Genomic DNA, 12,630 nt, shown 5'->3' on the forward strand with positions numbered 1-12,630 from the left:
TTTTTTTAATTTATTTGAAAGGCAGAGTTATAAAGAGAGGAAGGGAGACAGAGACAGAGACAGAGAGAGATCTTCCATCCACTGGTTCACTTCCCAAATGTCTGCAACAGCTGGGACTAGGCTAAGCCAAAGCCAGGAGCCTGGAGCTTCTTTCAGGTCTTCCACAAGTGTAGCAAGGGCCCAAGCACTTGGGCCATCTTCTACCGCTTTCTCAGGCACATTAGTAGGGAGTTGGATCAGAGGCAGAGCAGCCAGCTCTCAAACCAGCATCCAAATGGGATACCTGAGTCTCAGGGAGAGGCTTAACTGCCACACCACATCGGCCCCCAGGACTGCTCCAGCACCACAGTGAAGGAGATGGCTCCTGGAAAACACCGCTACTGGCTTTTATTTTCCAAATAATTTTCCAGAAACTACAATGGGCACTGAGAGAAGAGAATCAGAAAATTCAGAGCTCATCAATAAAGCTGGAGAGTTAGAAGAAACTCTGGGAAGTCATGGGACCCATGACTTTTTTTACAGTTTCACAATGAGAACAGATAGTTTGCAATCATTGAAGACACAATGAGTGATTTTTTATCTCAATCATTCTAACTTGCTAATCACTAAAGAATTTATCTATAATTCTTAAGAGGCTAATCTTGTCAGTGATATATCCTTAGTGGCCAATCATGTTGCCTTTTTTTTTTTTTTTTTGACAGGCAGAGTGGACAGTGAGAGAGAGACAGAGAGAAAGGTCTTCCTTTGCCGTTGGTTCACCCTCCAATGGCCGCCACAGCCGGTGCGCTGCAGCCGGCGCACTGTGCTGATCTAAAGCCAGGAGCTAGGTGCTTATCCTGGTCTCCCATGGGGTGCAGGGCCCAAGCACTTGGGCCATCCTCCACTGCCTTCCCGGCCCACAGCAGAGAGCTGGCCTGGAAGAGGGGCAACCAGGACAGAATCCGGTGCCCCGACTGGGACTAGAACCTGGTGTGTCGGCGCCGCAAGGCGGAGGATTAGCCTAGTGAGCCGCAGCACCGGCCTCATGTTGCTTTTGAATGGCTTTTTGTTTTCTGTAATCTCTGAGGTGTAAGAGATACAACAAAATGAAATATCTGGTCAACTGCCAACTTGCCAAGTAATAAATTCCTGATCCTGAACTTGAGTGTTACATAGCCTACTATATAAAAAATTTATTTTGAAGCCAACATCACATGTATATAACTCATAATGCATTTTAATGCATCTGCTCATTTAAATATTTATTCTACTTTACAACTGTGATTTTAAAAGGTCCTCATTCTGCCAATAGCCTATAGATTCTTTTATCATTCTCTTTACTAAGCTTGTCATCAATCACCCAAGATTATACTCATCAAAATAACAGTTACTGGAGCCAGCATTGTAGGACAGCAGGTTAAGCTGCTGCCTGCAGCACTGGCATTCCAATATGAGTACCAGTTTGAGTCATGGTTGCTTTGCTTCCAATCTAGCTCACTGCTAATGGCCTAGGAAACCAGTGGAAGATGGCCCAAGTGCTGCCACCTGCCACCCACGTGTGAGTCCCAGATGGAGATCCAGGAACCTGGCTTTGGCCAGTCCCAGTCCCACCAATACAGCCATTTGGGGAGTGAATCAGAGAAGATTCATATTCTTTCCAACTCTGCCTTTCAAATAAATAAAATCTTTAAGGGGAAAAAAAAATCCCAGTTATCAACATTTGGTCCCTTAAGAACAGTTCTGTCACATATCCTACTAGTATGTATGTTCTTTGTGGAAAAACAAATCCAGTTTTCTGATGTAAGCACTAATAGTCCAATTACGGCGTCATTTGAGTATCAAAAGAAGAGAATGGGTAAAAGATACAAAATATGTGGCTACTTGCAAAAATGATCCTTTCAAACTATAAATGGTATGATGGATAATTTTATGTGCAAGCTTGCCTAGTCCTTGGTATGCAGTTTGTGGTTAAGCTGCAATCTAAATTATGTTGTGCAAGTACTTATGTAGATGTGATTAACATTTCAATAGTAGACTTTGAGTAAAGCAAATTACCCTCCATAACATCAATGTGCCTCATTAACCACTAAAAGGTCTTAAAAGAAGGTCCCAGGGCCGGCACTGTGGCACAGCAGGTAAGGTACCACCTGTGATGCTGGCATCCGATATGGGCACCAGTTCGTGTTCTGGCTGCTCCACTTCTGATCCAGTTCCCTGTTACTTGCCTGGGAAAAGCAGCAGAAGATGTTCCAAGTGCTTGGGCCCCTGCTACCCATGTGGAAAACCTGGAAGAAGCTCCTGGATCCTGGCTTTGGCCTGGTTCAGTCCCAGCTATTGCAGCCATATGAGGAGTGAACCAGTGGATGGAAGAGCTCTTTCAATCTCTCTCTCTCTCTCTCTCTCTCCTCTCTCTCTCTCTTTCTTTCTCTGTGTAACTCTGACTTTCAAATAAATAAATAAAGACTAAGGGGCCCCATCAAGTCCCTGTACATGCTCTCAAGAAAGAAGGCATTTTTTTTTTTTTTAATTTATTTGACAGGTAGAGTTACAGACAGTGAGAGGGAGAGACAGAGAGAAAGGTCTTCCTTCCGTTGGTTCACTCCCCAAATGGCTGCTACAGCCAGCCAGGAGCCAGGTGCTTCTTCCCGGTCTCCCATGTGGGTACAGGGACCCAAGCACTTGGGCCATCCTCCACTGCCCTCCCGGGCCACAGCAGAGAGCTGGACTGGAAGAGGAGCAACCAGGACTAGAACCGGTGCCCATATAGGATGCCGGCACTGCAGACGGAGGATTAACCAAGTGAGCCACAGTGCCGGCCCCAAAAAAAGGCATTCTGTCTTCAGACTGAAGAGGCAACATCCACTCTTCCCTTGGTCTCCAGCTAGATTTCAGCCTTGCCAACCCCCATAATCACATGAGCCCATTCCTGAATAAATCTATCAATCTGTATATAAACTCAACCTCTTGGTTCTACTTCTGTGAACAACAATGACTAACACAAATAGTTCAACAGTTGTTTCTAGTGTGAAAGGAATTCTGGAATTTCTATGACCAAGCCTCTATTACATTTTTGCACCAGAAAAGTAAATGTTTTGGCACAGTGAGAAGTTGCCACCTAAATGCCAATATCCAGTCAGCTGGATCCCTAGCTGGTCTACTTTCTAACCAGCTCCCTGCTAATACACTTGGGAAAGCAGCATAAGACAGCCCAAGTACCTGGGCCCCTGCCACCCATATGGGAAACCTGGCTGAAGCTGCTGGCTTTGGTCTAGCCAGCCAAGGATGTTGTGGTCAACTGGGGAATGAACCAGTAGATGGAAGATCTTTCTCTCTCCATATCTCTGCCTTTCAAATAAATAGGGCTGGCATTATGGCATCGTAGGCTAAGCCTCGGCCTGAGGCACCATCATCCCATACAGGCACCAAATCGTGTTTCAGCTACTCCTTTTCCAATCCAGGTTTCTGCTTATGGCTTGGGAAAGCAGTGGAGGATGGCCCAAGTGCTTGGTCCCCTGCACCCATATGGGAGATGCAGGAGCAGCTCCTGGCTCCTGTCTTCAGAACATCTCAGCTCTGGCTGTTGCAGCAATTTGGGGAGTGAACTAGCAGATGGAAGACTTCTCTGTCTCTCTTGCTCTCTCTCTCTGTAACTCTACCTTTCAAATGAATAGTAAAAATAAACAGATAAACAAATCTTAAAAAAAAAAGTAAAGTAGATGCTATGGAATCATCAAATTCAACGCTTCAGCTTTCTAGTGTGCCCCATCAAAGTAAACAATGTGTGGCATAAAGAATGTATCATAAAAAGTCTAGTGCCCATAATCAATACATCTCTTCTCAAGTATCACCAGGATCATGATCCTAAGAAAAACCTGAGACACCAAATAATGATCACATGATCACATTTGAACTTTCTTCTCTTTACAGCTTCTAGCCCAAAAAGTTCCCCTTTCAGAAACAATTCCCCAAAGTGATCCTTCAGTTCATTCTAGCTGGATGAGTTTTCTATTTGTTCAAAGGAACTTCTAACTATTCAGATATCTGCTTCAAGACCGAGTGGACAAAAGTTCAAGCAACATCTTTGTGCCAAAAAATACAGCTTCTCTACTCAGTATGATTTCAAAAGTGTTGAGTTTAGGAGAATTCCTAGGAACTAAACAGAAAATTAAGACTAAGAAAAAAGATAACAGTAAGCCAGAAGAATAAAAAAAAAGGCCAAAGGCATCCAGAAAAGACCAAAAAGTCACAGAGTGTGACTACAATATGCTCCAAAAGTATTATAGCTTTTGCACCAGCGAAGATGGGAAATGTGCTCAGCATAAGGAACAAAAAACAAAGCAAAATTTATCACTGTTTTTAAACATTGGCACTTAAGAGAATTTAAATGAGCAAAAAGCTCATTAGCATGACTTACCTAGAGGTGGTTGCTCCTCCAATCAATAATGGAATCTTTATAGCTAATCTCTCCATTTCCTTGGCAACAAAAATCATTTCATCCAGGGAAGGAGTGATGAGTCCTGACAGGCCAATTATATCTGTTATTTAAAAAAGGAAAAAGATTAAAAAGGACAATGAGAAGGGACGATATAATAAGACTCATTTTTTAAACTTTGTAATAAAGACCACAAGGTCTAACCACAATTCTCGATTTCTGTTTCTAAGACATTTTTTTCTGATTGGGGAATTTCAATTTCTTGTTTGTTTTTGTTAGTAAACAGAATTTAGAACTTTTAAGTTGCAAGAATGAACTCACCAAGTTTTAAGAAGTCATACAATACAAGACCTCTCTTTTTCTCTGCCTCTCCTCTCTCTGTGTAACTCTGACTTTCAAGTAAATAAATAAATAAAATCTTTAAAAAAAAAAAAAAGATAGCCCTAGTTCATGAATTGTCAGACTTGAATATGTTCCAGTTTTCAAAAAATGATTACATACAGGGGGAAAAAAATCTAATACAACCATTCTCTTATAACAAGTTGGCCCTATTCTACTCATCTAGAGGTTGAAAGGAGTCCCATGGGGTCTGGCACATCAGGTTAAGCCACAAGTCTGCAATGCCAGCATCACATGTGGGTACCAATTCGAGTCCCAGCTGCTCCACTTCTGACCCAGCTCCCTTTTCTTGCACCTAGGAAAGCAACAGAGGATGGCCCAAGTACTCAGGCCCCTGCACCCACATGGGAGATCCAGAAGAAGCTCCTGGCTCCTGGCTTTAGCCTGGCCCAGCCCCAGCCATTGCAGCCATTTGGGGAGTGAACCAACAGATAGAAAATACCTCTCTCTCTTTCTCTATTGGACTCTGACTTTCAAATAAATAAATAAATCTTTAAAAAAAAAAAAAAAAGAGTTCCACAGTCACGATGCCCCTCTCTCATTCCCCAATGTAACTGGCCACAACAGCTCCATGCAGGAGCTGGCACTTTCATCTCAGGGTCCCATGGATTCTACCTGGGCTGGGACATTACTATTCACTGACAGAGGGACTCTTAGGGAAATGATATGTAGTGAAATGTCCAAAGTATAGTCACACAATACCTGCTTTGTGGTCAAGAGCAGCTTTCAGTATTTTATCACAGGGAGTCATGACTCCTAAATCAATAACTCTATGGCACAAAAATGAGATGAGAGAAAATTAACGAGAATCCATTAAAGACAAAGCTGAAATGAACATTTTTAAAATTTATGTCATTAAAAACTGTTCTAACGTAAACTGGAATCACAACAAAATGCTCATTAAATATGAACCAATGCTACCACTGTCAGCCACCATTGATTAGGCACTGAGTATATTCAAGTACTATGCTCAACTTTTAGAATAGCTTTACTGCGTTATAATTCACACTCCATATAATTCAACCATGTAATGTGTATAATTCAGTGGTTTCTGTTATTTTCTAACTGGTAAAATATACATTATTTTTCATTTTAAGCATTTTTAGGTGTAAAATTCAGTGACATTGATTACAGTTACATCACCACTATTTACTTCCAAAACTATTTTATCACACCAAACAGAAACACTGTATCTATCAAGCAATAACTCTGGTTTCTTTCTTCCAACTCTGCCTGTAACTCAGCTCCTGGTAACCTCTACTTTCTATCTTTATAAATCTGCCTAATCTAGATATTTCACACAAGTAGAATCATAAAGTATTTGTCCTTCCATATTTGGTTTATTTCACTTAGCACAATGTATTCAGTGTTCATGTCAGAGTTTCATCCTTTTTTAAGGATGAATGTTTATCCATTCATTTGCTGAAAGACACTTGGGTTGTTCCCCCTAAGTTTTTTGAATAAGCCATCTCATTTACCCTTCATAGCAACTCTTAGATGAAAATACAGCTGTTGCCCCATTTTAATGAGGAAGGGCCTAAAAAAGTTAAGCAACTTGTCCAGTCCCACAACTAATTCACAGTCTTAGAAGCTAAATCAGTATTTGGCACCAAAACCCACTATTTTATCCATTTAGGATATTTAAAAAATCTTGGGGAAGTTGCTTAATAAGTATCTGCTAAAACATGAAAGTCAATGAGGCCGCCACCGTGGCTCACTAGGCTAATCCTCCGCCTTGCGGCGCTGGCACACTGGGTTCTAGTCCCGGTCGGGGCGCCGGATTCTGTCCCAGTTGCCCCTCTTCCAGGCCAGCTCTCTGCTATGGCCCGGGAGTGCAGTGGAACACGGCTCAAGTCCTTGGGCCCTGCACCCACATGGGAGACCAGGAGAAGCACCTGGCTCCTGCCTTCGGATCAGCGTGGTGCGCCGGCCGTGGCGGCCATTGGAGGGTGAACCAATGGCAAAAGGAAGACCTTTCTCTCTGTCTCTCTCTCTCATTGTCCACTCTGCCTGTCAAAAAAAAAAAAAAAAAAAAGAAGTCAATGAGGAGGTCAGTTCCTGCACAGGAAGAGCTGATGATGGGGAAATCTGGCTTCTTAAGGCAAGGCAAGGAAAGGGAGAAAAACTCAGGGGGCAGGTCAGCAAGAAAGGGGGACAAGACTTAAGGAAAGGCAGACTCTAGATGGACACACACACACACACACACGAGAGAGAGAAAGAGACAGGCACTGGGGGAAAAAAAAACACTGGAGCTAGGCTGAGAAAACAAAATAATGCCAGAGGAACCTCAATTAATGAAGGAGGAAACCCTCCTGGAACTCAGAGGAAAGGAATGTCTGCCATGGAAAATGTTCTCTGTATGACTTTTGCCTGTTTTAGATTAAGAGAGCGCCCACAGTAAGTCATTTTTACAATGTAAATTTGTTATGAGCATTTGTTAAAAGCTGTTTTAAAAATTATAGCATTCAGGGCTAGCACTGTAGCACAGCAGATAAAACTGCTGCCCGTAGCAGCAGTATCACATATGAGCAACAGTTCAAGTCCCAGCTGCTCCTCTTTCGATCCAGCTCCCTGCTAATGTACCTGGGAAAGCGGCAGAAGACAACCCAAATACTTGTGCCCCTGTACCCATGTGGGAGACCAAGAAGAAGCTCCTGACTCCTGGCTTCAAATCGGCCCAGCTCCAGCTGTTGTGGGCATTTGGAGAGTGAACCAGCAGATGGAAGATTTCTCTGTCTATGCCTCTCTGCCTTTCTTTCTGCCTTTCAAATAAATAAATATTTTAAAACATTACAGCATTCATTCCCACCTATTTTATGATGTCAACAGTTCTTAAAATTAAATAGGCAAAAATGTTTAAATAAAAACAAAGAATGCTTAATAGCTACTGGAAGACACTCAGACATGCCATATCAGCTGGTAATCGGCTGCTGGACACCTGGGCTGCAAGGAGACTTATTTCTCACTGTATGCCCTCCTATCCTGTTGGATTTTTAGTTTGTTTCTACATTACATATTTTTTAAAGATCTATTTATTTGTTTGAAAGGCAGAGTTACAGAGAGGCAGAGAGAAAGAGAGATAGAGGTCATTCCATCCACTGGTTCACTCCCCAGATGGCCACCAATGGCCAAACTGTGCAGATTCGAAGCCAGGAGCCAGGAGCTTCTTCCAGGTCTCCCACATGGGTATGGAGGCCCTACGACTTGGGCCATCTTCCATTGTTTTCCCAGGCCACAGCAGAGAGCTGGGTCAGAAGTAGAGCAGCAGGGACTCAAACTGGTGCCCATCTGGGATGCTGGCACTACAGGTGGCAGCCTTACCTGCTTTGCCACAGCACCGGTCTCCCACATTACCTTTTTTAAAAGGATTTAAAAAAAATTAGCAGATACAGAATCTGTGGTAAAAGGTAAGACAATTTCAAATCAATGATAACTATATTCAGCGTTATTAGTGCTAACCCAGGAGCAAATACTGGAGGTGCTAATGATGTATAACCACTGAGGTTTTAACAGAAGTAAAATGCTACCACAATACCTTTTGAAAAAAACATATTGAAGAACATCCAGTAAATGCATTTTTTTTTGTTAAACAATGATTAAGTATAGAATAGCTGCATATAAAACTAGGCAAAACAGTATACTGCTTTTAAATCAAGACAAAAAGGCATGCATTTCAAAGCTTACTTTTTTTCAACATTGCAGATATTTCTAAAATTCAATTAAAAGGGGTCAGCAATGTGGCACAGCAGGTTAGGCCTTTGCCTGCAACGCTGGCATCCCATATAGGCACTGGTTCAAGTATGTTCCACTTCCAATCCACCTCCCTGCTAGTGTGCCCGGGAAAGCAGCAGAAGATGATCCATCCAAGGGGCTTGGGACCCTGCAGTCATGTGGGAGACCTGGAAGAAGTCCCTGGCTCCTAGCTTCAGTTTGGCCCAGCCCTGGCAGTTGCAGCCATTTGGGGAGTGAACCAGTGGCTAAAAGGCATATCTTTCTCCCTCCCTCCCTCCATCCCTCCCTCCCTCCCTCCCTCCCTCCCTCTCTCTCTCTGCCCTCCCCCCTTCCTGCCTCTCTCTCTGTCTCTGTAATTCTGCCTTCCAAGTAAGGAAAAAATAAATCTTAAAAAAAAAAAAAAAAAAAATTAAAAATCATCTGTTTGGTAGCAAGAAATCATCTTGCTCCTACTGCTTTTTCTTTTTTTCAGCACTGGTTCTTTCAAGAACATCTCATATGCAGGCAGGTTTGCCTTATTTGAGAAAGAGCAAAGGGACTGTTGTGGCTGGAACAGCAACCAGGAAGGAGAAAGCTGTGGGTGATGAATTCAAAGAGAAGGAGCAGGCAAGTGCCTGCAGATTGCACATCAGAATCACCACAGGAGCGGTTTTCAAAATCAAACTAAATCTTGGATGCCATCCCCAGAGACTGCAATTAAATTGGCCATAGGTGGGGCCCAAGCAGCTCCCAGGTTGAACCACAGATGGAGAGTCTTGAAGGCTACTACAAGCGCTCTGGACTTTAGTGAGAGAGAAGGGAAGTCAGTGAAGCATGTAAACCATGGAGCAAGAAATCTGACAAAAGTTTTAATAGATTTACTCTGGACTGGAAAACAATGCAGGGAAAACAGTACAGGGTAGAAGCAGAGAGAGGCTGCTGCAGAAACCCAGGCAGGAAGCTGTGTAGGTGGTGAGAAGTGGTCAGGTCCTAGAAACACTGAGAGTAGATCTGTGGATCACATGTGGGATATGAGAGAACAGAGAAGTTCAAGACAACTCCAGGGGTTTTCTTTGAGTGGTAAAGCTGGATTTGCCATTTATTGAAACAGGGAGACAGAGGTGTTCACAAGATGTTGGTGATCAGCTCAGTTTTAAAATATTAAGTTTGAGATTTCTTTAGATATCCAAATGGAGCCCTCAGATAGTCAAGTCTGGAGTTTTGGGGATAAACCCAAACCGGAGGTAAAATGGTGACCTGTCAGATTATTAAATGATAATAAAATCATAAGACTGGATGAGAAGATGCAAGCCCAACATTGCCCTTGACAGGGTAGACTCCTGTCAGCTGCATCAGCATTACCTAAGGGCTCACTGAAAATGTAGAACCTCAAGTCTTGACCTCCCTTAATCAGATGTAATCAGTTCCCATGTTTAGGGAACTAGAAAACAAAATGACAGCCATTGGTAAGTGAGCAAAGACGTGGACTGAGAACAGTGAGTCAGGAGACTTGGATGCAAGCTCAGTTTCCATCTTAGTAGCCTACCTCCAAAGAAGTCTTATTGAAGAACGGTCACTTACACCACTGACTGTAAGAGCACTTCCCAACCTTTTCCACACAGAGAAAATAATACCATGGTGCTGAGACACACAAAGGAGGTTGCTCACAGCCCTAGGCAACCAAGTTAGAATTCATGCTGCCCCGAGTTCCACTGAAAGGGATAGGAATTGTGTTTCTTGGCACATGAGTTGAGAAACTGCTGGCAAGCTCTGACTTAGAATGCAGAGTGAGTTAGAATATCAGTGCTAGAACGGAGGCTTTTATAGTGTTGCTACAGAATGACAAAGCATCCCAAGAGGATGTCTGAGCTGAATTCTCCAAAAAAATAAATAAAGCAGATATTAGCTAGAATGAAGGCAACTGAAGGCAGTCTAGACAAAGGCTTGCATCATGAAGGTGCACAATTATGAACCTGCTCGAAGCCCCTAGGGAACATGGGTCCTGGCAAGGAGGGCATGGGCCAGATCATCCCCAAACATTCCCTCCCCTATACCTGCTTCCCCCACGTAGACCCCCATCCTCCTTGACTCTCCCTTGGTTTCCCTTTGTTACTCTGCACCATACCTCATGTCTATCAGCCTCTCCTTATATACATTCTTGCATTTTGCCATATTAGAGATTTCAAAGAATAAAAATGAAAGTTTGTTTCTAAAATACTTTTCTTTAATTTGACAGGTAGAGTTATAGATAGTGAGAGAGAGAGACACAGAGAGAGATCTTCCTTCCATTGGTTCACTCCCCAAATGGCTGCTACGGCTGGAGCTGCGCCAATCCGAGCACTTAGGCCATCCTCCATTGCCCTCTCGGGCCACAGCAGAGAGCTGGACTAGAAGAGGAGCAACCGGGACTAGAACCGGCACCCATATGGGATGCCGGCGTCACAGGCAGAGGATTAACCAAGTGAGCCACAACACGGCCCTCTAAAATACTTTGAATAGAGGTATAAGTACAATAATTTCATTTGGGTTTCTAATTCAGAAAAAAAATGTAAACTGCACTGAACGCTTTAGCAAAAGCGTCCAATATTATTTAAGAATATATAGAATTTAGAAAATAAATACCAAAATATCAAACAAAAAGTCATTTTCCTTTTGAGGAAAAATTTAAAAGGAAAATGAACTGCATCTGCATCCCTTTAAGATAACAAATACTTGTTGTCCCTTAACCCTTTACTCATATTACTCTGTTAACTAAGGTAGGTGCAGTCTATCTGCTGCTCCTGCAATTCACATGATTTACCACTAGATGGCAGTGCCCTCCAAGTCTACAATCCCCATTCATGGTCTTCAATGGTTAAGTGGGTTAATAGGGTCTGTTGTCACATCTGCTTTAAAAGCAATAAGCAAAACAAAACTCTGCAAGTTTCTGCTTTAAAAGCCTTTAAATAAATACTGTGAACATGTGAAGGTGTGCAAGAAAGATGGGATCAGTGTGCCCCAATAACTTACCTACTTTCCTCACTAAGCTGAATATTCTATTATACAAACCATTTTCATTCACACCTATTTGTTGCCCCCTTATTTTTTTTACTCATACCAGAAAATTATATTAAGAACAATTGGTCTGGGGCTGGCACTGTGAGCAGCGGGTTAATGCCCTGGCCTGAAGCACCAGCATCCTATATGGGCACCAATTCGAGACCCGGCTGTTCCACATCCAATCCAGCTCTCTGCTATGGTCTGGGAAAGCAGTAGAAGATGGCCCAAGTCCTTGGGCCCCTGCACTGAGTGGGAGACCTGGAAGAAGCTCCTGGTTACTGGCTTCAGATCAGCGCAACTCCGGTCACTGTGGCCAACTGGAGAGTGAACCATCAGATGGAAGACCTCTCTCTCTCTCCCCCTCTCCCTCTCTCTCTCTCTCTCTCTCTCTCTCAGTAGCTCTTTCAAATAAATAAACAAATCTTTAAAAAAAAAAAAAAAAGAACTGGCCTTTCAAATACAAATATGCCTCATTATCTTTTTCATCAGATCCATATTTTCTAAAATGCTAGATGTGATATATAAATTTTGGAATTTCCATTGACATATCACACTTTTTCTTACCAATTCAACAGTGTGCATTTTCTGTTAAATATAGAAAGTCTCAATTTGTCTTTTTTAATCAAAAATTAAAATAACCAAGAATCTAATCAAAACATTTCTAAATATTCCCTTTATTTCTTAAAGGGAATCTAGAATAATCACATTAGACATTACAGTTAAGGTTCTTTGAAAGTATAAACACACAGACACACACACACACAAAGTAAAGTGAAACAGTACAAAGTCCCAGCTTTTAGAATCAGAAGCCCTGAGCCTAGCCTGCTACTTGTTAGCTGTGTGACCATGAAAAAAAAATACTTAAGTTCTCTAAGTTCATTTTTCCATTTGTAAGTTGGGAAATGAAATAGCTCCAAAGCAGGCAGGACAGGAAGAAAACCATGGAAAAAAAGGAAAGATCAAAGGAAAGAAAGTAAAGGAGCCACAAAATAGAAACAAAACCAGGAAAAAGAGAAAGAAATCACTGACATAAAAGCACTGTAGACTTTGTGAAATGGTAAGCAAAAGTT

The 12,630-nt window shown here is 42.4% G+C and overlaps 1 protein-coding gene across 8 annotated transcripts in view; it reads right to left on the reverse strand.

Annotated features, from left to right (window-relative positions):
• MTR (5-methyltetrahydrofolate-homocysteine methyltransferase) overlaps positions 1-12,630 on the reverse strand; it is a 149,169-nt gene that overhangs the window by 39,622 nt on the left and 96,917 nt on the right. For all 8 annotated transcript variants that reach the window (XR_016219029.1, XR_016219028.1, XM_070055569.2 and 5 more), the window contains 2 exons: positions 5,513-5,580; positions 4,394-4,514 (listed from right to left, as the gene is read on the reverse strand). Coding sequence is in view for 6 of the 8 variants with exons in the window: in XM_070055569.2 (XP_069911670.2) it covers positions 4,394-4,514; positions 5,513-5,580 (189 nt within the window). In the remaining 2 variants the exon portion in view is untranslated. The remainder of the gene's footprint in view (positions 1-4,393; positions 4,515-5,512; positions 5,581-12,630) is intronic.

The sequence above is a fragment of the Oryctolagus cuniculus genome, chromosome 13 (assembly GCF_051225735.1).
Source record: "Oryctolagus cuniculus isolate XC-2025 breed Fujian yellow rabbit chromosome 13, ASM5122573v1, whole genome shotgun sequence".
Classification (NCBI taxonomy): domain Eukaryota; kingdom Metazoa; phylum Chordata; class Mammalia; order Lagomorpha; family Leporidae; genus Oryctolagus; species Oryctolagus cuniculus.